Source organism: Lepus europaeus, chromosome 4, assembly GCF_033115175.1.
Source record: "Lepus europaeus isolate LE1 chromosome 4, mLepTim1.pri, whole genome shotgun sequence".
Classification (NCBI taxonomy): domain Eukaryota; kingdom Metazoa; phylum Chordata; class Mammalia; order Lagomorpha; family Leporidae; genus Lepus; species Lepus europaeus.
This window is the reverse complement of record NC_084830.1, coordinates 72,970,435-72,994,039: the sequence shown is the minus strand read 5'-3', so window position 1 is coordinate 72,994,039 and position 23,605 is coordinate 72,970,435. Positions and strand designations below refer to the sequence as shown.

At 44.0% G+C, this 23,605-nt stretch overlaps 1 protein-coding gene across 7 annotated transcripts in view; it reads right to left on the bottom strand.

The window, feature by feature from the left end:
• Positions 1 to 7,024: 7,024 nt before the first annotated feature.
• Positions 7,025 to 23,605, bottom strand: part of NCOA2 (nuclear receptor coactivator 2) — a 291,581-nt gene continuing 275,000 nt past the window's right edge. For all 7 annotated transcript variants that reach the window (XM_062188377.1, XM_062188373.1, XM_062188378.1 and 4 more), the window contains one exon: positions 7,025 to 10,892. In XM_062188377.1, coding sequence (XP_062044361.1) covers positions 10,881 to 10,892 — 12 coding nt within the window. In that variant the 3' untranslated portion in view covers positions 7,025 to 10,880. The remainder of the gene's footprint in view (positions 10,893 to 23,605) is intronic.

Below are 23,605 nucleotides of genomic sequence, written 5' to 3'. Positions count from 1 at the left end.
ACCTATTTATTTGAGGTGGTAAGGTGGGACAGGGAGAGAGACATAGGGTGGTTGTAGGCTCCAAGTGCCCACAACCACCAGGGCTGGGCCAATTTGAAACCAGGAGCCAGGAAGTCTAAGTCTACTTCATGGGCGGAAAGGACACAATTATTTGAGATGTCACCAGCTGCCTCTCAGAGTGTGTGCATTAGCAAGAAACCCGAATCAGGAGCAGAGCCAAGACTCAGACCAAGGCACTCCAATATGGGGTGCAGGTGGCCCAAGCAGTGTCTAAACTGCCAAGCCAAACTCTGCCCCCGTAGTCTTGAATGGTGGCGCTCATCTCTGCCATCTCTCCTGCCCCAAAGCAAGTTTATTTTTAATTTACTGTTGTGGTTGGAGGGTGGTTTTGAAGTTTCTCTTGGATTTTGACAGAACTGGGAAAGAAAAACCTCAAGCCCCAGATCAGAGATTTTGGTAAAATTACCAGGCCAAATTACAGGAGTCTGCCAAAAGCTGTGAGCAGAAAAACTGAAAGCCTTGAAATACAGAGAGAACAGAGGTCACACATTGATGAACTAGTTATACATTCTCCAGAAGCTAGAAAGAAAACACAAAGCCCATCCAAATAAACCTGAAATGAGCACAAGCTAGGGGAGAAAGAAAAGTACGAATGCTTAGCAAGTAGACTAATACAGAGGACAGGTGAAAAAAGAACAGACATTATAAATATTAAAGTGGAGGCTGGACATCTCCAGTCATCTGGATTCAATGATGATCTCTGTCCAAGATTCACAGAGTAAATCCTGGGGCCAGCACTGTGGTAATGCGGGTTACTGCCGCCTGCAGTGCCGGCATCCCTTATGGGTGCAGGTTTGAGTCTCAGCTGCTCCACTTCTAACCCAGCTCTCTGCTAATGCACCTGGGAAAGCAGTGGAGGATGGCCCAAGTGCTTGGGCCCCTGCACCCACATGGGAGACCCAGAAGAAATTCCTGGCTTCTGGCTTCAGACTGGCCCAGCTCTGGCTGTTGTAGATATTTAGGGAGTGAGCCATTGGATGGAAGATCTGTCTCTCTTTTCTGTAAGTCTGCCTTCAAATAAGTAAATCATTTTTTAAAAAAGATTTATTTATTTAATTGAAAGGCAGAGTTACAGAGAGGCACAGGCAGACAGAGAGAGAAGTCTTCCATATGCTGGTTCACTCCCCAAATGGCTACAATGGCTGGAGCTGGACCGATCTGAATCCAGGAGCCAGGAGCTTCTTTCAGGTCTTCCACATGGGTGCAGGGGCCCAATGATTTGGGCTACCCTCCACTGCTTTCCCAGGCCACAGCAGAGAGCTGGATCAGAAGTGGTGTAGCTGGGGCTTGAACTGGCACTCACATGGGATGCTAGCACTGCAGGTGGTGGCTTTTCCTCTGACACCACAATGCCAGCCCTGTACATTTTTTAAAAAAATAACAATCTTTACTTAATGTATACTAAATTGATCTTCTGTATATAAAGAGAATTGAAAATGAATCTTGATGTGAATGGAAGGGGAGAGGGAGCGGGAGAGGGGAGGGTTGCAGGTAGGAGGGAAGTTATGGGAGGGGGAAGCCATTGTAATCCATAAGCTGTACATTGAAAATTATATTCATTAAATAAAAGTTTTAAAAAAATTAATAAAAAGAGGCCGGCCCTGTGGCATGGTGGGTAAAGCCACTGCCTGCAGCCTCAGCATCCCATATGGGCACCAGTTCGAGACCTGGGTGCTCCACTTCTGATCCAGCTCTTTGCTATGGCCTGAGAAAGCAGTAGAAGATAGCCCAAGGCCTTGGGCCCCTGCACCCATGTGGGAGACCCAGAAGAAGCTCCTGGCTCCTGACTTAGGATCAGCGCAGCCCTGGCCATTGCGGCCAAGTGGGGAGTCAATCAGCGATGCCTCTCCTCTCTCTGTGAAACACTGACTTTCAAGTAAAATAAATAAATCTTTTTTTATAAAGTTTATTTTATTTATTTGGAAGAGTTACAGAGAGGCAAAGAGAGAGGGAGAGGGAGAGGGAGAGGGAGAGGGAGAGGGAGAGGGAGAGGGAGAGAGAGAGGGAGAGAGAGAGAAAGAGAGAAAGAGAGAGAGAGAGAGAGAGAGAGAGAGAGGTCTTGCATCCGCTGGTTCACTCCCCAATTGGCCGCAACGGCCGGAGCTGCTAAGATCCTAAGTTAGGAGCCAGGAGCTTCCTCCGGGTCCCCCCACGTGGGTGCAGGGGCCCAAGATCTTGGGCCATCTTCTACTTTCTCAGGCCATATTAGAGAGCCGGATCGGAAGAGGAGCAGCCGGGACTAGAACCGAAACCCATATGGGATGCCAGCGCTTCAGGCCAGGGAGTTAACCCGCTGCACTACAGTGCCAGCCCCTCTACTTACTTTTAATAAGGTTTTACATTTTTTTAAAAGATTTATTTATTTGGGGGCGTTGCTGTGGCTCAGTGGGTTAAAGCCTTGGCCTGAAGCATCGGCATCCCATGGGTGCTGGTTCTAGTCCTGGTTGCTCCTCTTCCCATCCAGCTCTCTGCTATGGCCTGGGAAAGCAGTAGAAGATGGCTCAAGTGCTTGTCCCCTGCACCTGTGTGGGAGATGGGGAAGAAGCTCCTGGCTCCTGGCTTCGGATTGGCCCAGGTCAGGTAATTGCGCCATTTGGGGAGTGAACCAACAGAAGGAAGACCTTTCTCTCTGTCTTTCCTCTCACTGTCTGTAACTCTACCTCTCAAATAAATAAATAAAATCCTTTAAAAAAATGCTTAGTGAGAGAGAGAAAGAGAGAGAGAGAGAGAGAGAGAGAGAGAGAGAATTTTTTTCTATCTGCTGGTTAATTCCCTAAATGCCTGCCAACAGACAGACCTGGACCAAACCCAAAGCCAGGAGACCCAATCCATGTCTCCAGTGTTGGTAGCAGAGACCTATGTATTTGAGCCATCATCTGCTGCCTTTCCGTGTGTATCAGCAGGAAGTGGATTGGAATCAGAGCTGAGATTTGCACTGGGTACTTTGATATAAGATGCAGGCATCAGAGCATTATCATAACTGCTGCAAAACCCACCCCAATATAGTTTTAATATTTATTTGCTTAAAAGGCAGAGAGACACAGAGAGGGAGAATTTTCCATCCACTGGTTCACTCCCCAAATATCTGAAACACTCAGGTTGGTCAGGGCACAGTCAGGAGCCAAGAACTCCATCCTGGTCTCCCATATGGGTGGCAGAAAATCAGGTATTTGGGCCATCATTCGCTGCCTCCCAGGAGCATTAGCAGGGAGCTGGATTGGAAGCAGAGCAGCCAGGACAGGAACAGGCACTGATATAGGATGTGGGCATTCCAAGTGGTAGCTTATCCCAGTGTGCCACAACACTTTTTTTTTTTTTTTTTAATTATTGATTTGGAAGTCAGAGAGAGAGAGAGAGAGAATCTTTTATCTGCTGGTTCACTAACCAAGTGGCACAAACAGCCAGCACTGGACCAGGCTGAAGCCAGGAACCAGGAGCTTCTTCCAGATCTCTTGGGCTGGGCCCAAGCACTTGGTGGCCATCTTCTACTTTCCTAGGTGCACTAGCAGGGAGTTGGATCTGAAGTGGAACAGCTGAGACTCAAACCAATGTACGTATGGGATGCTGGTGTCGCAGGTGGCGGCTTTACCTGCTATGCCACAGTACCAGCCCCTGGCTCCAACTTTTAAGATTACCTTGTTTCTTAGCATTTTCCGTAGAATAAATTTTCACTCACATTTACCCTTTTAACTTTTAAAAATGCTTTTGCTTTTCCATTTGGCAGTCAACACCCCAAATGTCACAAACTGTCTGAATTTTTTTTTTTTTTTTGCAATAGTGATTCCTATGGATTACATATGGAAACTCTGGGGGCCAGCATTGTGTCATAGCGGGTTAACCCACTGCCTGCAATGTCAGCATTCCATGTTGGAATGTGGATTAGAGACCCTGCTGCTGTTTCTGATCCAGTTCCCTGCTAATGTATCTGGGAAAGTGGCAGCAGATGGTCCAAGTGTTTGGGCCCCTTCCACCCACATGGAAGACCTGGATGGAGTTCCTGGCTCCTGGTCTGCCTGGTTTTTGCAGCCATTTGTGAAGTGGTAAATAAACTCTACCTTTCAAATAAATACATAATTTTTTTGGATTTATTTTATTTATTTGAAAGACAGAGTTACAGAGAGAGGTAGAGACAGAGAGAGAGGTCTTCTATCTACTGGTTCACTCCCCAGATGGCTGCAAAGGCCGAAGCTGCGCTGATCTGAAGCCAGGAGCTAGGAGCCAGGAGCCAGGAGCTTATTTTGGGTCTCCCAAGTAGGTGCAGGGGCCCAAGGGCCTGGGCCATCCTCCACTGCTATCCCAGGCCATAGCAGAGAGCTGGATCAGAAGAGGAGCAGCCAGGACCAGACCCAGTGCCCATATCAGATGCTGGCACTTCAGGCCAGGGTTTTAACCACTCCACCACAGTACCAGCCCCATAAATACATAATTTTTAAAAAAGATTTATTTATGGGGCCGGTGCTGTGGCATAGTAGGTTAAGCCTCCACCTGCAGCACCAGCATCTCATATACTCATACTGGTTTGAGGCCTGGCTGGTCTACTTCTGATCCAGCTTCCTGCTAATAGCCTAGGAAAACGGTGGAAGAAGGCCCAAATGTTTGGGCCCCTGCACCCATGTGGGAGACTTGAAAGGAGCTCTTGGCTCCTGGCTTTGGATCAGCCCAGTCCTGGCTGTTGTGGCTATTTGAGGAGTGAACCAGCAGATGAAAGACCCCTGTCTGTCAGCTCTTTAAAAACAATTTACTTTGAAAGTCAGAGAGAGACAGAGACAGGGAGACAGATCCACTGATTCACTCCCTAGATGGCCACAGCAGCCAATGCTGGACCAGGCTGAAGCTAGGAGCTTCTTCTGGGTCTCCTATGTGGATGCAGGACTCCAGTGAGCACCCACATGGGATGTCAGTGTCACAGGTGGTGTCCTAACACACTATGCCACAATGTCGGCCCCATAAAATCCTTACAAAATAAAAATCAGAATTCCTATCACAAATTTATACAGCAATGTATCTCTGAGTATGTATCCATTTCTGTGTAAGTATTTTATATTACTGATCAATACATTCTAAATGTCATTAGAAGTTTCACATTGGGATCAGAGCTGTGGTGCAGAGGGTTAAAAGCCCCAGCCGACAGCGCATCCCATATGGGCACCGGTTGAATGCCGGCTGCTCCACTTCCGATCCAGCTCTCTGCTATGGCCTGGGAAAGCAATAGAAGACGGCCCAAGTCCTTGGGCCCCTGCACCCGCGTGGGAGACCTGGAAGAAGCTCCTGGATCCTGATCAGCTCAGATCTGGCCGTTGCAGTCATCTGGGGAGTGAACCAGTGGATGGAAGACCTCTCTCTCTGGCTCTACCTCTCTCTGTAACTCTCATTCAAATAAAATAAATCTTAAAAAAAAAAAAGTTCCACATCTTTTCTTTTTCAAAATTTCTGACTGTACATTTTACCTCCCAAACACATTTTATGTTTTGGGCTTTGATTGGAATTGCAATGAGGTAGGGAGTGGGTGGCTTTGCAGGTCTGGACTCCTTGGTTAATGGCGTGTCTTCATCTTCTCACGTGTTTTAGGCATAGCTTGGAGTTTTCTTCAAGGTCGTTCACACTTCTTAGTAGTTGTAATTCTACTGGGTAAGTACTCTATCATTGTTATTGTAAATGGGACTATTTAAAAACACATCTAAAAATGGGTTGTTAGCATGAATATGAGGCATTGATTTCTGTGTATTCTAACCAGCTTGCAGAGCTTTTTCACTCATTCCAAGAGGCAGTCAATTGATCTGTTTTCTCCTGACAGATGGTAGGAAACATTTTCTCTCTTCTTTTTTTTTTTTTTGACAGGCAGAGTGGATAGTGAGAGAGAGAGAGACAGAGAGAAAAGTCTTCCTTTTTGCCATTGGTTCACCCTCCAATGGCCGCTGCGGCCGGTGCATCATGCTGATCCGAAGCCAGGAGCCAGGCACCTCTCCTGGTCTCCCATGCGGGTGCAGGGCCCAAGAACTTGGGCCATCCTCCACTGCCTTCCCCGGGCCATAGCAGAGAGCTGGCCTGGAAGAGGGGCAACCGGGATAGAATCCGGCGCCCCACGGGACTAGAACCTGGTGTGCCGGCGCCGCAAGGCGGAGGATTAGCCTGTTAAGCCACGGCACCGGCCTAACATTTTCTCTCTTCTACTCCAGGACCAGCATTTCCTTTGTTAGCATTAGCCGTGGGCCTCCTAGCTTCGCAGACTCTAATTTCTTAGTAGTCCTTTAGATAAGATGTCTCATCTGATCACATAGAGAACTTCAAATAAGTTTAGGACATTTATTTATTTATTTACGAACGAGGGCTTAAATTACTCCTAGACAAACCTGCCAAACAAAAACTATTAACTTAATCACACAGGCGCTTCTCTTCCTCTAAACTATTGATGTAGCTAAAAGCGTTGATATGTTTTTCTAATCACCTGTTTTGTTTTGGTATCCTTTGTAACAATTCCAGATTGTATTGACTAATATTTGTTGTATTTTAAGGCTTGGGTCTTAGGTATGCTACTTGTACTGTTTAACAGCTGTTGCCAAACCACACTATTAAACCATTATGCATACTCTCGAGTGGATCGCATCATCTTAACAAGCTAGCTGGAAGCCCACATACTTCTCAGAAATGTTTGTGGAGACTTGGGGATGGGGACCGGCACAGCATGCTGAGAAGGGTGGTGGCACTGTTTAGGACTCAGTGGAACCAGACCCGACCTGCATTTGCCACGAAGTAAACTGTTAGATAACCTGACACAAGAGAGGCTTCCTTGGCTTCAAACTGAAAATCTGTAAAATGAACAACCGGGACAATCAAACGCAAAAGTGCTGTGAATTGTGCCAAGAACCATATAAATATACGAAATGATGAGACTGAAGTAAGGTAATTTTAATTTAAATGCAATTATGAAAGAAGATACAATATAAACACATTAAAATCTCTAAAGCCATGTAAAACCCGAAGGCATTAAAATTTATTAAATGATGCAATAACAACAGAATTCTTTATTTACAATAGCATTATTTAACATCAAATAAGCAAATAGCATCAGCAAAGCAATATTAACTTGCATAAATGTCTTTAAAATTTCTCTGAATATATCTACCTTTGCATAAACTGCTCACACTAGGAATACAAACATCAATGCAGGTGAACAAAGTGATGCTCAGAGTCAACTCCATTTGGAAAATAAATCACAACCTGAAACACTGTAAGCTTTCTCCTGAAGAACCGTAGTTAATATATTGCTTAATTTTACCCTTGTATAATCTTTTCATATACACACATCTCAGATGCAACTTCATGAGGAACTGTACAAATAAAACCCACAAATGACAAAGGAAAAAAAAATGACAGTTAAATGTCTGAAGAAATGTATCATCATCACCGCTCAACAACATAAAGGTTTAGTGATGATGCACTTATTCAAAAATTGTACACAATTCACTATACAAATATAATACATCGGACAGCTATGTAGGAATATACAAGACTTAAAAACAGATCTAAGGCATTATGCTAGATTTTAGCATTTTGAGGTTCTTGCACATAGCTTTTACCTGTAGTAAGAAACTTAAAAGATTTTGTTTTAGTCTATAAAGAAACACCAGGGAGAAAATTCTAATTAAAATCGAAGCCACTACAGTAATTTTCTTTTGTGCAGAGAATGCTTTGCTTTTAGGCAGCATACTACCATACAAACACTAGAAAATTTTAAATTCACACCAACAATTAATGGCTTAAGTTGCATTTCAAAATTGATTGTGTATCTTTGGGTTCTGCAAGTGGATCTGTGCCACCCATTTCATGTGTTAAGCCCATAGGAACTCCATTTTTAAACACAGATTAAAAATCGCATCATATAAACTGCAAAAACATTGCTTTCAATGATCACAGGCCATAAGAGATACACGTGGGGGGGGGAGGGGCATTTTTATCTTTGAGTCAAACGAATTCATTGTAGTAAAACAGCTCACTTCACTTTTTAAACTTACCACGTTACATGAACACTTAAATGAGTTTTACAACCAAGTTAATGTATGTATACTTTTCACATTATGTTTTTCACATTTAGTAATATAAGTAAAACACTGATTATTTGTTCTATTCAACAAAAACCAAGTATTCCGTCTAACAAATTTATTGTGTACAGCATGAGAAATACTGATAACGAAAGGAACGGATTTGGCTTTTGCTGCTGTGGTGATCAATATGATCAGAGCACTCATTCACTTACTTTTCTCCTAATGGGATGGGAAACAAAATCCATTACCTGACCTGAACCAGAAGAGCATTTGTAATCTCTTTCCCTTCTAACAGTAAGGATCGCCAACCACTCGAAATGACCAGCATCACACGTTTGCAGACTTATCTCAACTGGGATCGACATGAAAACACAGTGGGCCAAAGAGGGAAACAACAAAAGATACATGGATATTTTTGGATGGTGTTAAGAGTGAAAAGGGACTTACAACTCAAAACAAAACAAATCCAGTTTGCACTCTATTTCTCTCTTGTGCTGTGTGAAGTTAAAAGTCATTCTAATTCACAGATTTCTAAAGAGTAACTTAAAACCGGTCACATTACATGGTGTGCACGTGTGCCTCATCCCTGGGGTGAGGTCCTGGAGTTCCGGGCCAACACCTGCACGGCTGGGCAACCCAAGGGTGTGGTGCAGAAGTCGCGCCTTGGAGGGGACGTGAACTGGTGGCCGCTGAGAAGTGCTGTTCTGTGGCCACCTCCCTGTACTGAGATCCCTCTCAAGTGGAAAAAGGTCTCGAAATGCAAATTTCCAGGTTTCTTTAGTAAGGAGCAACACTCCCAGACTGTCTATTCAGCATTTATCTTTGGGCTATATCTCTCTCTGTACTTCCACAATCTGCACGTAGAGAGAGAGATATCAATATAAATAGGGGAGGTTGTACATTTTTCACCCTGCCACAAATAAACAAACACAGTTCAAGGAAAAAAACTTCTTTGTTCCTAAAAAGCCTGGCTAATGAGATATTATAAAATGCTTTGCTTTTTAGACATCAAAAAGATATCCCTCTGAAATTTAGGTAAGAAAGTACTGTGTCGGGGTTTGGGGAGAAATACCTCAAAAAAAGGCTGTCAGTTTCTAGGTATTGCAGTTGTCTGAAACCGACGCCGAGGAATACAGGGTCATTCCCCTACCAGAGTGGGCAAGAAAAACAACCATAAAAGTGGCCTGCTCAGTAACGTGTAGTCTTTCTAAGGTCATTAAGAAAGAATATAAACATATAAAAATCAAGAGTTGGTTCCTACAGCGGCTGCATATCCTATAGATAAATGATTTATGAGCAGAATCACAAGGTTTAGAAAATAAAAAGTCTTAAGTCTACAAATTAGATCTAATCAAGGCATTGATATCCTTTACAAAACACCTTTAGGAGACATTGCTATGAAGATATCTAATTTAATACTGAAGTACCTCATTTTTTAGTCAATTCCACAATATGTATACCTCACAAAAATTATACAATTAAAACACTTAAGTTCTCAACTTAAATTATTGCTTGTTTACATATAAATTGGATTTTATGTACCTTACAAAACTTCGGCTTAGTCAGCACTGCTAAAAAACAAAATAAAAAAGCCCATGGCAGAGGTTAAATCTGTCGTGATGTCTGCTGTCAATTTAAACCCACTAGTAGTTAGTTACACCCTCCTGGTGCGGAGGCCAGAGTTGCTGGGGACAGAAACAAACATGCTTCCAAAGCAGGCGTCCTTAGCTGGACTGGAATCCAGTCTTCACTTGGCTCCTCTCCTTGCCAGGAAATGCATTTTTCTGAAATCCAATAGTTAGCAATTGGTAAGTGGCTAGCCGGACACTTACGGCAATACAGGGCTTACCTGGTTTCTGCAGCTTATTTTAAAGAGGTGAATGGAAGCCAGGAGGATGGGTGGGGACAGGAGAGCAGGGAAGGGCAGGGTCAGGATTGCAGCGAGGTGGGGGGGGGGGGGGAATGCTAATTCAAGCTGTCTGATTATTCTGAAAGGAACTTAATTTAGAAATTGAAAGCATTTCTTCTTGATTCATGATTTAGGTGAACTAGTTTGGTTTTAACAAACAGAAAAAAAGAGGAACACAGACGCATAATGTTAACAGCCCTCTCACAGGCTCCTTTTCTTCTGTTCAGTAACTGCAAGCTCTTTCCAGTGTGGTCTCCAGAGTTTTCTACAGAGATACAACCACGACGTGTTGGTCTTTCCTTCTTGGGTGTTTCTGCACACACAGCGCGGTCCGTGGCGTCTGCCCTGTTCCATCCCAAATGCAGGCTTTAGCTTGAAACACTTTTTAGTTGTTTGGTTTAGTTTTTTAATTCTTTTCTTTTCCCCCAGATGAAATCTTAAATCTTTTGTACTAGACTGATTAGCCAGGGAAAACAAAGCAAGAAACCAGTGTCTGGAACCGAACAAGAGCATGGCTCTCCTTAAATACATACATTTAAATACATTCAATCTGACATGGGATGAAATTTGCCTGTCGACACTGACTTTGCAGGAGAGATCTAAGTTGCACTAAGGTGAATGCAGTGAACAGACGGAGCGACTGTCTGCGCGCGAGCTTCAGGCTGTCCAGGAGAGAGGCCGCTCTGCCTGCCGCAGCCCAGGGGCTCCGCGCAGGGAGGGGCCCAGGCCCGCCTGCTGATCTTGCCCTGGCAGAGCTGGCTGGTAGGTCAGTTGAGTCAGAACAAGTAGCCACAGCTCTCCAGACGAGGAGGTGTTGTGAGCAAGTGAGCCCGGTCAGCCGAAGCAGCAGCAACCAGCGGCCTTCAGCGTCAGCAGTATTTCTGAAGGGAAACAGAGTTGAGAAACACCACTGAGTGTTCCACGGAGCCGACAAAAAGCCCATTACGAAAACACCAAAATGCCCGTTTTAAATAATGCAGATCACAAAGGCTGTATCTGGATGAGCATGCTGGGTTTTGACTGGGTGCTGACAGGGCCAAGCAATGTTTCCGAGGGCACAAGATGGAGTTTGATAGCATCCCACCTGCTGTCTCCCGCAGGACAGTCTGCAAATGGATCGCCAGTCTCTCCAGAATGCCCCCGTCCTCTTACCAGTGACATCCTAGCCCAATTTCATTTCCTCCACCATCTCAACAGAGATCACTGAGAAACACCCAGCTGCTGACAGCTCTTGCTTTCTGGCAGCTTCCAGTCCAGCAGGGGCCACCACTCCCCAATCCTTTCTCAGATTCATCCAGCACAACCTCCTGTAAGATGGCGCTCTTCATTCTCCCTGATGAGAGCTTCCTGGCTTCAGCCAGCTGAATAAACCCGTTTTTTTCTTTAAGACTTATTTGAAAGGTAGAGTAAGAGTAACAGAAGGAGAGAGAGAGAGAGAGAGAGATTGATTGATTGATTCCATCTGCTTGCTCATTCCCCAGAATTGGCCACGATGGTTGGGGATGGGCCAGGCCAAAGAACTCTACCCAGATCTCCCATGTGGGTGGCCATCCTGTGCTGTCTTCCCAGATGCTTTAGCCAAGAGCTGGACAGGAAGTGCAGCAGCCAGGACTCAAACTGGTACCTATATAGGATGTCAGAGCTGTACCCACTGCTCCACAATGTCAGCTACTAAATCTGGTCTTGACTCCAGGAATGTTCTTGAGAGTTTCTGGCTGCTATATGCTGGTGATCTGAATGAATAAATGTCTACAGCTGCTATGAGCAAGAGGCGTTTCCTTGCTTGGCCCAAGTAGATCTGTCAGTGACTTTCTCTGTTTATTGACCGTTTTCCCCCTTAGTCGCGTCCATTCACTTAGTCAATGTTAACTGAACATCTACTGCGCACCAGGGGTTGGAGTCATAAACATAAGATATTCCTGGTTATCATTAACACCAAAATGGTGGTACAGGCAAGGCACACTGAATAGTGTGATCTGAGTACTGTGAGGGGAAATACTGGGTGCTATGGGAACATACAGCAATTGCTTCTGGGAGTTAGGTATTCAGACACAGAATTCTAGCACACTCGACCATTGCAGATCATCTTGTTCAAGTCAGATTGGAGAGGAAGCCAGCCCCGAATAATCTATTCCACCTTGGCATCCTAAAAAGAGTTCTGGGAAACTATTGCCAGGTTATGAGTCTGGGTGGTCAAACGCAGAACTACATTAGCCCCTGGTCAGGTGCACAATTCTCCTGAGGAAAAACAATTGCCTAGGGAGCAGGTGTTTGAGTCCTAGTTCCACTGCTGATAAAAGCTTCCTGTATTGAGTACCCAGGGAGACAGTCGGTGATGGCTAAAGTACTTGGGTCCCTGCCACCCATGTGGGAGACCTGAATTGAATTCCAGGCTCCAGGCTTTGGCTTGGAGGGTGAACCAGCAGAAGAATGATCTCTCTCTGACTTTCAAATAAATTTTAATAAATTAAAAAAATTAGCTTAGAATATTATATTTTAAAGAAGGACATTTATTGTACTTCATATTATAAAGCTGAAAATATATTCATTTCTAACAAGCCACTCTGATTTCATATGAAAATACACCATGGTATGGATTAAAATATAAAAAAAACCCTCAATTTTCCAGTTTGTCTACAAAAAGAGAATTCTGTTGAGAAGTATTAATATCCTTCTAAATGTACCAGGCTTACATGTAAGGTGGCATTCTTTCCTGTGAACTCCCACCAGTGAGCAGCTACTGGCTAGAATCTGTTTGGTGATCCATTTGGTGAAAGAGAGCATCAGGCACGGGGTGCACCTGTGGGGCCCACATCGTGGAGTGGCATCCTAGCTGCATCACCTTAGGGATGGGAGATCACTCAGCCCTCTATACTTAACCCTTCCTCTGGCTGATGTACAGAGGAAACAGCATGATGTGTGTGAGGTGTTGGAACAAGTCTTGGGACCCAGAAGTGCTCCGTAATGTCATCAGCACTATCATCATTACCATGTCAAAGTCGATTCTAACCAGTGACTGATTTTCTTAACTCTAGTAGACACAGGCAACTACGTTACACTTTATGTTTATCTTTTACTTCTTGAAAGGCAGAGACAGACAGACAGACATAACTTCTACCAGCTGGTTCACTCACAAAATGCCTGCAACTGACAGTGCTGGGACAAGCTGAAGCTAGGAACTCAACTGGGCAGTGGGGGCCCAAGTACTGGAGCCCTCATGTGCTACCTTCCTGGGTACACATCAGCAGGAAGCTGGAGCAGAAGCAAGCCAGCCAGGACTTGAACCTATGCACTCCAAATTGGGGTGCAGGCATCCCAAGCAGCATCTTAACCACTCTGCTAACCCTCTGCCTCACAGAATGTTTTGGTAAATCTGCGGCTGTATATACTAACTCTGCCTAAGGCAAGGTAGAATGATAATCTTTTTGTCAAGAAAACTGGAACACAGAGCCAATTAATGATGAATCACAGTGCATTTCTAGTTCAACATATACAACCAGATTACCATCAAAATTTTCGAAAAGAGTCATAACAGCAGCAGGACATATTCCAGAAACAGGATGGAGAGGACAGGTCCCCTACCTGGGCACACTAAATGGCATACTGATTAATGCAGTGATTTTGAGCTACTACTCAGGAATTAGAAGGGATATATTGTACCTATTATTCTCTGAAGGAAACAAAAGTATCTACAACAGACTGCTTTTTGGCCTTATTAAGTAGCTTGAATGAAGCAGAGATGGAAGATCCAGGTTCAAGAGAGACGGGAGGGGCCGGAAAGGTGGAGTAGGTTGAGCCACTGCTTGTAGTGCTGACATCCCAAACTGGAGGGCCACTTTGAGTCTCAGCTGCTCTGCTTCTGATCCAACTTCCTGCTAGAGCACCTAGGAAGGCAGATGCTAATGGCCCAAGTACTTGGGCCCCTGCCATCCATATGGGAGACCAGGATGAAGTTCTTGGCTCCTGACTAAAGTCTGGCCCAGAACTGGATGAGGGGCCATTTGGGGAGTGAACCAGTGGATGGAAGATCCCTCTTCCTGTGTCTCTCCCTCTCTCTCAGTTGCTCTGCTTTTCAAATAAATAATAAAACAAAAAATGAGAGGATAACTGAAAAAAACAGTCAGTGTTCCCTTTGGAAAATGAGCAGCAGGGTGCAAGAGTCAAGAATGTACAGTGAGGGGGCCTGTGCTATGGTGTAGTGGGTCAAGCTGCCTGCCTGCAGTGCTGGCATCCCACATGGGCACCAGTTAGAGTCCCGGCTATTCCATTTCTGATCCAGCTCTCTGCTGTGGCCTGGGAAAGCAGTGGAGGATGGCCCAGTCCTTGGGCCCATGAGAAGACCCAGCGGAAGCTCCTGGCTCCTGGCTTCACATTGGCACAGCTCTGACTGTTGCAGCCAGTTGAGAAGTGAACCAGCAGATGGAAGACCTCTCTCTCTCTCTGCCTCTCCTTCTCTGTGTAACTCTGACTTTCAAATAAATAAATAAATCTTAAAAAAAAAAAAAAAAGGACAGTGAGATGGGTTGACACTGTGGCACAGTGGGTAAAGCCACCACCTGCAACACTTGCATCCCACATGGGTGCCTGTTGGTGTAATGGTTGTTCCACTTCTGATCCAGCTCCCTGCTAATGGCCTGGGAAAAGCAGTGTAATGTGGCCCTAGTGTTTGGGGCCCTGCCACCCATGTGGATGACCTGGATGAAGTTCCTGGCTCCTGGCTTCAGCCTGGCTCAATGCTGGCCATGGTGGCCATTTGGGGAATGAACCAGCAGATGGAAAACCTCTCTCTCTCATCCTGCCACCCCCCCATAACTGAAAGAAAGCTAAATAAATAAATCTTAAAGGAAAAAACAAACAAACAAAAAAACAAACAAGAATGTGCAGTGAGAAGGGTGGATCAAGACCGCCGCTGAGGGGCCAGTGTTGCAGTGCAGTGGGTTAAGCTACTGCCTGCAGTGTCAGAATCCCATATCAGAGCACCAGTCTGAATCTGGCTCTTTCATTTCCGATCCAGCTGCCTGCTAACACACTTGGGAAATCAGCAAATGGCTCAAATACTTGGGCCCCTGTCACCCACATGGGAGACCCAGAAGGAGTTCCTGGCTTTGGTCTAGCCCAGCCTTGGCTGTTGCAGCCATTTGGAGAGTGAACTAGCAGCTAGAAGATATTTTTCTCTCTTCCTTTCAGATAAATATTTAATTTTTTAATATGGCAGCTGAGTCAGATACACTGGACAGCACCTCCACACAGATACCAGGAGGTCAGGGAAACACCTCTTCCACCATCTCCCCAACCCCTTGGAATAGGGCAGATGAGGGAGCTTAGGACCTTGCTTTGGAGCTCAGAGGGACCCAGATCTTGGTAAAACACAGAGACCTCTACCCTATGCTGCTTCTTTTAGGAGCCTCTAGACCTGCCCCAGCAATAGGCAGAGGCCTGTGCTATAGTAGGATGGACTGGTTTTGGTGTCACTACCAGCCTCAGCAGGCCTGGCATACACCAGTGAGACCCTAGGTGGGACCAGGCCTACCGCTAGTCTGGGCAGCCTTGGGGCTGCTTTTATTACCCTCTTCAAACCTTGGCATAGCAGCAAGGCAACAGAGATCCATCCTTAGGCTAGTGTGGTGTTTCTTCATGTATGACTGCCATCTAGTGTTGAAGTTGCAGAAGTGTTCACTGGCTCACTGGAAATAGACAGATGGCCTAGGATTTCTGGAAGCACAGCCAGCCACAAATGAATCCAGGTTAGTCTAACTGATGCTTCAATGTGCCGACAATTTTGTACATCACTGAGCAAAGAACCTACAGGAAACCATCACCTCCCCTAATGAGCGAAAATAAGATGTAAAAAACCATCCATCTAGGAACTGAAAGTTTAAATGCTCGGATGAAGATTTAAACAGGCGTTTTGAGGAAACACAACAAACCTGAAGAACACAGAGAAATGATCTAATACTACTAACAGAGAGACTTGACAGGGGGAAATAAATAAAATATATCAACAGAAATCCTTCAACTGAAAACTGCACTAAGCTATATTAAAAACATGTAGAATGCATGAACAGATCAAACAGGTGAAAGAATCCGTGAGAGTGAAGACAGGATATTTGAAAATATATAGTCAGAAATAAATTAAAAAAAAGAAAATATATAATCAGAGGAAAAAAAAAGAAAAGAATGAAGAGAGCCTACAGGAACTTTGGAACAGCACAAATGTCTCAAGTTATTTGGGTTAAGGAGAAATCTGGGAATGCCAAAGGAGTAAAAAGCACATTCAGAGTTAACAGCAGGCAGGCCCTGTAGCACAGTGGATCAGCCACTGCTTGGGATCCCCGCATCCCACACTGGGGTGCTGGTTCAAGTCCTGGCTACTCTGCTTCTGACCTAGCTTTTTGCAAATGCATCTGGGAGGCAGCAGATGATGACCTAATTACTTGGGTTCCTGAGTTTGTGCCATCCACAAGGGAGAAATGGATGGAGTTCCTGGCTCCTGGCTTCAGCCTGGCCCATTTGGGGAGTATCTGTGGGCATTTAGGGAGTGAACCAGTAGATGGATGCTATCTCTCCAACCCTCTTCCTCCCTCCCTCCCTCTCTCTCTATCACTCTGACATTCAAATAAATAACAATTTAGGGGCCAGTGTTGTGGAATAGCAGAATAAGCCTGTAATGCCAGCATCCCATATGAGAACCAGTTTGAGCCCTGGCTGCTCCACTTCCCATCGAGCTCCCTGCTAATGCACCCAGAAAAGCAGTGGAATACTTGGGGCCCTGCCTCTCACACGGGAGACCCAGATGGAGTTCCAGGCTTCAAGCTTTGGCCTGGCCCATGGTTGTAGCCATTTGGGGAGTCAGCCAGTGGATCAAAGGTCTCTCTTGCTTCTGTAGCTCTGTCTTTCAAATAAATAAAAATAAATCTTTAAAAACAAATAAATAGGGCCAACGCAGTGGTATAGCAGGTTAGGCTGTTGTCTGCAGTGTTGCCATCCCTTATGGGTCCCAGTTCAAGTCTCAGCTGCTCTACTTCCCACCCAGCTCCCTGCTGATGAGCCTGGGAAGGCAGCAGAAGACTGCCTAAGTGCTTGGACTCCTGCACCCATGTGGGAGACCTGGAAGAAGAGCTTGGCTCCTGGCTTTGGATCAGCTCAGCTCTGGCTGTTGTGGCCATTTGGGGAATCAACCAGTAGATGAAAGATCTCTCTCCGCCCCTGCCTTTCAAATATATAAAAATAATAAATCTTTAAAAATAAATAAATAGGAGTCAGCATGGTGTAATGGGTTAAGCTGCTGCCTGCAATGCTGGCATTCCATATGGGTGTGCGTTTAAGTCCCTACTGTTCTACTTTCTTTCTTTTTTTTTAAAGATTTATTTGAAAGAGTCACAGGGAGAGGTAGAGACAGAGAAGTCTTCCATCCGCTGGTTCACTCTCCAGATGGCTGCGATGGCTAGAGCTGAGCGGATCTAAAGCCAGGAGCCAGGAGATTCCTCTGGGTTTTCCCACGCGGGTGCAGGGGTCCAAGGACTTGGGCCATCCTCCACTGCTTTCCCAGGTCATAGCAGAGAGCTAGATCGGAAGAGGAGCAGCCAGGACCAGAACCAGTGCCCAGGCCAGGATGCCAATCCGCTGCACCACAGCGCCGGCCCTTGTTCTACTTTCAATTCAGCTCCCTGCTAATGTGCTTGGGAAAGCAGAAGGTAGCCCAACTCCTTGGGCCTCTACCCACTTGGGATAACCAGATAAAGCTCCTGCTTCCTGGCTTTGGCCTGGCCCAGCCCTGGCTTTTGTAGCCATTTAGGAGAATGAACCAGAAGATGGGTGATCTCCTTTTCTCTTCTCTCCCATTCTTTATCTGTAATTCTAGCTTTCAAGTGAATAAAATAAATCTTAAAAAATTCATTATAAAAAAATTTTAAAACCACAAATGTCAAAATGACCATAATACCTATCAATAATTACCTTAAGTGTAAATGCATTAAATTCGCCATTTAAAAGACGTAGAGTGACTGAGTAGATTAAAAAAGACTCAATTATATGCTAAGTAGAAGAAACTCATGTCATTGCTAAGGACACACAAAGGCTGAAAGGGAAACAACAAAATAAGATATTCCATGCAAGTGGAACTCTAAATAAAGCAGAAGTAGCCACATTTCTGTCAGATAAAATAGATTTTTAAATAAGAAAAGAGTAAAATGAGACAAGAAAGGTCATTATAAAATGACAAAGGGTTCAGTACAACAAGAGGAAGTAACAACTGCAAATATACATACACCCAGTACTGTAGCGCCCAGATACATAAAAGAAATATTTTAGACATAAAGGAAGAGTTAGATTCCAGCACACACTACTTGCAGAAGTAGAAAGCTCATCCAGACAGAAAATCAATAAAGAAATAATTAAATTGCACCTGGATCAATCGTATCTAACAAATATCTACAGAATATTCCATCCTACACCTGGAGAATACACATTCTTCTCAACAATGCATGGAATATTCTCCAGGAAAGACCATATGGCAGGTCACAAAACAAGTGTTAATAAATTTAAAAGACTAAAAATGTTGAGCATTTTTTTCTGAGCACAATGCAACAAAACTAGAAATTGATAACAAGAAGAACTGAAAACTACATGAACACATGGATATCCAACAACTTACTCCTGAACAACCAACCAGGGGATCGAGGGAGAAATTGAGGAAATTTAAAAAATCTCCTGAAACAAATGAAAATGGAAACATAACAACCCAAAGCCTATGAGATGCAGCAAAAGCAGACTAATGGGTAAGTTTATAGTACTCAGTGCTGGCATCAAAAGAGGAAAGATCTCAAATAAACAACTTATTGATGCATCTCAAGGAACTAGAAAAAGAAGAAATCAAATCTAAAGTTAGTATAAGGAAAAAAACAATAAAATCCAGAGGATAAGTAAATGACAGACTAAACACACACACACACACAAACAATAAATCAAACTAAGAGCTGGTTTTTTTTAAATCAGAAACAATATTGACAAACTCTTAGCTAGATTAGGAAAGAAAAAAAGAGGACTCAAATACATAAAATCAAAGATGAAAAGGGAGACAATATGCTTGACAGCACAGAAATAAAAAAGACTGTTAGAGATTACTATGAGCAATTACAGGATAACAGATTTGAAAACCTGGAAGAAACGGACAAATTCCTGGACACATACACCTCAACAAGATCGAACTGTGAAGATCAAAATATTTAAACAGACCAATAACAAATAGTAAGATAGAATCAGTAATAAAAAGTCTTCCATCAAACAAAGGCCCAGGACTGGAGTTTGACTTCTAAATTTTACCAAATATTTAAATAATTAACACCAAATCCTTCATAAATTATTTAAAAAACAGAAGAGGAGGGAATTCTTCCAAAGTCAACTCTATGTGGCTCATATTACCTTGATAACAAAATCAGATGAGAACAACAAGAAGAAGCTATAAGCCAATATCCTTGATAAACATAATGCAAAAGTCCTTAAAATAATACTAGTAAATTAAATCCAACAGCACCTTAAAAAGATTATTTTTCTTTTTTTTATTTTTTATTTTTATTATTATTTTTTTTTGACAGGCAGAGTGGATAGTGATAGAGAGAGACAGAGAGAAAGGTCTTCCTTTTGCCGTTGGTTCACCCTCCAATGGCCGCCGCGGTAGGCACGCTGCGACCTGCGCATCACGCTGATCCGATGGCAGGAGCCAGGTGCTTCTCCTGGTCTCCCATGGGGTGCAGGGCCCAAGGACTTGGGCCATCCTCCACTGCACTCCCTGGCCACGCAGAGAGCTGGCCTGGAAGAGGGGCAACCGGGACAGGATCAGTGCCCCGACCGGGACTAGAACCCGGTGTGCCGGCGCCGCAAGGCGGAGGATTAGCCTAGTGAGCCGCGGCGCCGGCTTAAAAAGATTATTTTTCAAGAACAAGTGGTATTCATCCTAGGATGCAAGGTGGTTCACATATGCAAATCAATAAACAGAATACATAATAGCCACAGAAAAAAAGACAAAATCATATGATCATCTCCATGTATGCAGACAAGGTGTTTGATAAAATTCAACATCCCTTACTGATAAAAACTCTGAACAAATTAGTCACAAGGAATATATCTCAGCATAATATAGGACAAATATAACAAGCCAACAACTCATATAATACTGCACAGGGAAAACCTGAAGGCTTGCCTTCTCTCTTAAATATTTTATTTATTGGGCCAGTGCCATGGCTCACTTGGTTAATCCTCCCGCCTGTGGTGCCAGCAACCCATATGGGCGCTGGATTCTAGTCCCAGTTGCTCCTCTTCCAGTCCAGCTCTCTGCTGTGGCCCAGGAGGGCAGTGGAGGATGGTCCAAGTGCTTGGGCCCTGCACCCACATGGGAGACCAGGAAGAAGCACCTGGCTCCTGGCTTCAGATCGGCACAGCGCCGGCCATAGCGGCCATTTGGGGAGTGAACCAACAGAAGGAAGACCTTTCTCTCTGTCTCTCTCTCACTGTCTATAACTCTACCTGTCAAATAAAATAAAATAAAATAAAATAAAATAAATTTTATTTATTTATTTGAAAGGCAGAGTTACAGCAAGAGAAGAGAGAAAGAGGTTATCTTCCATCTGCCTGTTCACTCCCACAATGGCCACAGCACAGAGGCCTGGGCAGGGCTAGGCTGAAACCAGGAGCCTGGAACTATATCTGGGTCTCCCACATGGGTACAGGGGCCCAAGTACTTGGGTCATCTTCCACTACTTTCCCAGGAGAATTAGCAGGGAGCTGGATCAGAAGTGGAACAGCTGGAACTTGAACCTGTGCTCATATGGGATGCTGGTATTGCAGACAGTGGTTAATTTGCTGTGCCACAATGCTGGCCTCTGAAGGCTTTCTAAGATTTGGAACAACACAGGGATGCACATTTTCACCACTTTATTCAACATGGTACTGGAAGTCCTAGCTAGGGTAATTAGGCAAGAACAAGAAATAAAGAGCATCCAAATTGGGAAGGGGGAAGTTAAATTGCCACTGTTTGCAGATGACATGTTCATATATAAAATATATAAAACTCCAAAGACTGCATGGAAAACTATTAGAACTAATGAGAAATTTCAGCAAAGCTGCAGGATACAAAGTCAACATACAAAAATCAGTATTGGTGGTATACATCAACAGCAAATCATCTGAAAAATAAATCAAGAAAGAAATCCCATTTCAATAGTTACCCCAACCAAACAAAAAAATACTTCCAAACCAAAACAAAACCCTAAGAATAAATTTAGCCAAAGAGGGGAAAGATCTTTATAATGTAAGCTACACACCACTGATGAAGGATACTGAAGAGGACAAAGAAATAGGAAGACATTCTGTGTTCACACATTGGAATCAGTATCATTAAAATATATAAACTACCTACCCAAAGTGATAATATATTCAATTGTAATCCTTATCAAGATACTAATGATGTTTTTCACAGAACTAGAAAATACATTACTAATATTTGTATGGAACCACAGAAGACCCCAAATAGCCAAAGCAATCTTGAGTAAAATAACAAAGGGGAGGCATCACACTGCCTGACTTTAAATAAGTAGATCAAAAAGCTATGAAAAAAAAAAAAAAAAAAGCATAGTACTGATATAAAAACAGATCCATAGATACCAGAGACACCAGACGTAAACCTCCACACAATTTATGGTCAACTGACCTTTGGCAAAAGTGATAAGAACATGCATGGGAAAAAAAAAAGTTTTTTTCAATAAAAGTGCTAGGAAAATTGGTTACTCACATGCAGAAAAATGAAATTAGACTCCTATTTGTCATCATCCACAAAAACTCAACTCAAAATGGACCAAAGACCTATATGTAAGACCTGAAACTTTGAAATACAGGAAACAAAAGCAAAAATAGGCAAACGGGATTTCCTCAAATAAAAGAGCTTCTGCATAAGCAAAAGAAACCATCAACAGAGTGAAGAGACAATCAATAGAATGGGAGACAATATTTGCAAATTACATATCTGGCAAGGGATTAATAACCACAATGTTTAAGAAACTCAACCAAATCAACAGTAAAAAACAACCTCCAAATCATCCAGTTAAAGATGGGCAGTAGATCTAAATAGACTTTCTCAAAAGGAGATATATAAATCACCAACAGGTACATGAAAAGACAGTAAACATCACTAGTCATCAGGGAAATCAAAACCACAATGAGGCATTATTTCCCTGTAGTTAGATGGACAAAAAATGAGTGTTGAGGACTTGGAGAAAAGGGAACCTGTGCACTTGCACACTGTTGGTGCAAATGTAAATTAGTAGAGCCATTGTGCAAAACAGCATGCAGGTTCCCCAAAAACCTAGAACAGAACCGCTGCCTGATTCAGCAATCTGAGGACTGGATACGCCTCCAATGGAGAGGAAGTCAGTCTACATAGGAGAAAGCTGCCACTCTCGTGTTTACTGTAGCACTATTTGCAACAGCCAAGAAATGGAAACCAGCTAAGGGCCTAGTAAGCAATGAATAGATAAAGAAAATGTGGGGGCCAGCACTGTGGCGTAGTGGGTAAGGCTGCTGCCTGCAGTGCCAGCATCCCATATGGGTGCTGGTTTGAGACCCGGCTGCTTCACTTCTGATTCAGCTCTCTGTTGTGGCCTGGGAAAGGCAGTAGAGGATGGCCTGGGTCCGTTGGCCCTTGCACCTGTGTGGAAGACCCAGAAGAAGCTCCTGGCTCCGGGCTTTGGATGGGTGCAGCTCCAGTTGTTGCAGCCAGCTGGGGAGTGAACCAGCAGATGGAAGACCTCTCTCTCTCTCTCTGCCACTCCTTCTCTCTCTGTGTAACTCTTTCAAATAAATAAATAGACAAATTTTCAAAAAACAAACAAACAAAAAAGAAAATGTGGTACATATACACTGGAATACTAGTCAATTGTAAAAAATCTTGTCATTCACAATAATATGGATGAAAGTAGAGGTCATTGTGTTAAATGAAATAAGGCATGCATACAAACGCAAATACTGCATGCTTTCACTCACATGTGGAGTCTAAAAAGGCTGATGGAGGCTAAGACAGCAACATTCAGGATGCCTAGCTTCAAGTCCTGTCTCCATTCTCAATTCCAGCTTCCTGGAGGAGCACTTCCTGAGGATCAACTCAATTCCAGCACTCCAGGAGGCAGCAAGTGATGGCTCAAGTACTTGGGCCTCTACTACCCACATGGGAGACCTGGACTGACTTCCCAGCGCCTAACTCTGGCCTAGTCCACACATGACTATTGTGGGTATTTGGGGAATGAACAAATGGATAGATCTCTGTTTCTCTGCCTTTCAAACAAATGAAAAATTCAAAGGTTCTGTTTTAGAAAAGGGGTGCTGGGTGGGGTGGACATCTGGAGCGGCAGTTAAGATGCTGCTACCTGCATCCCCATCAGAGTGCCTGGGTTAGAGTTTCAGCTCTGCTTCTGATTCCAGCTTCCTGATACAAACCTGGAAGGCAACAGGCAGCAGCTCAAGTAGCTGGCTCCCCGCCACCCACGTGGGAGACCTGAATTGAGATCCCAGTTCCTGGTTTTGGGCCAGGAAATAAACACCTCAATTC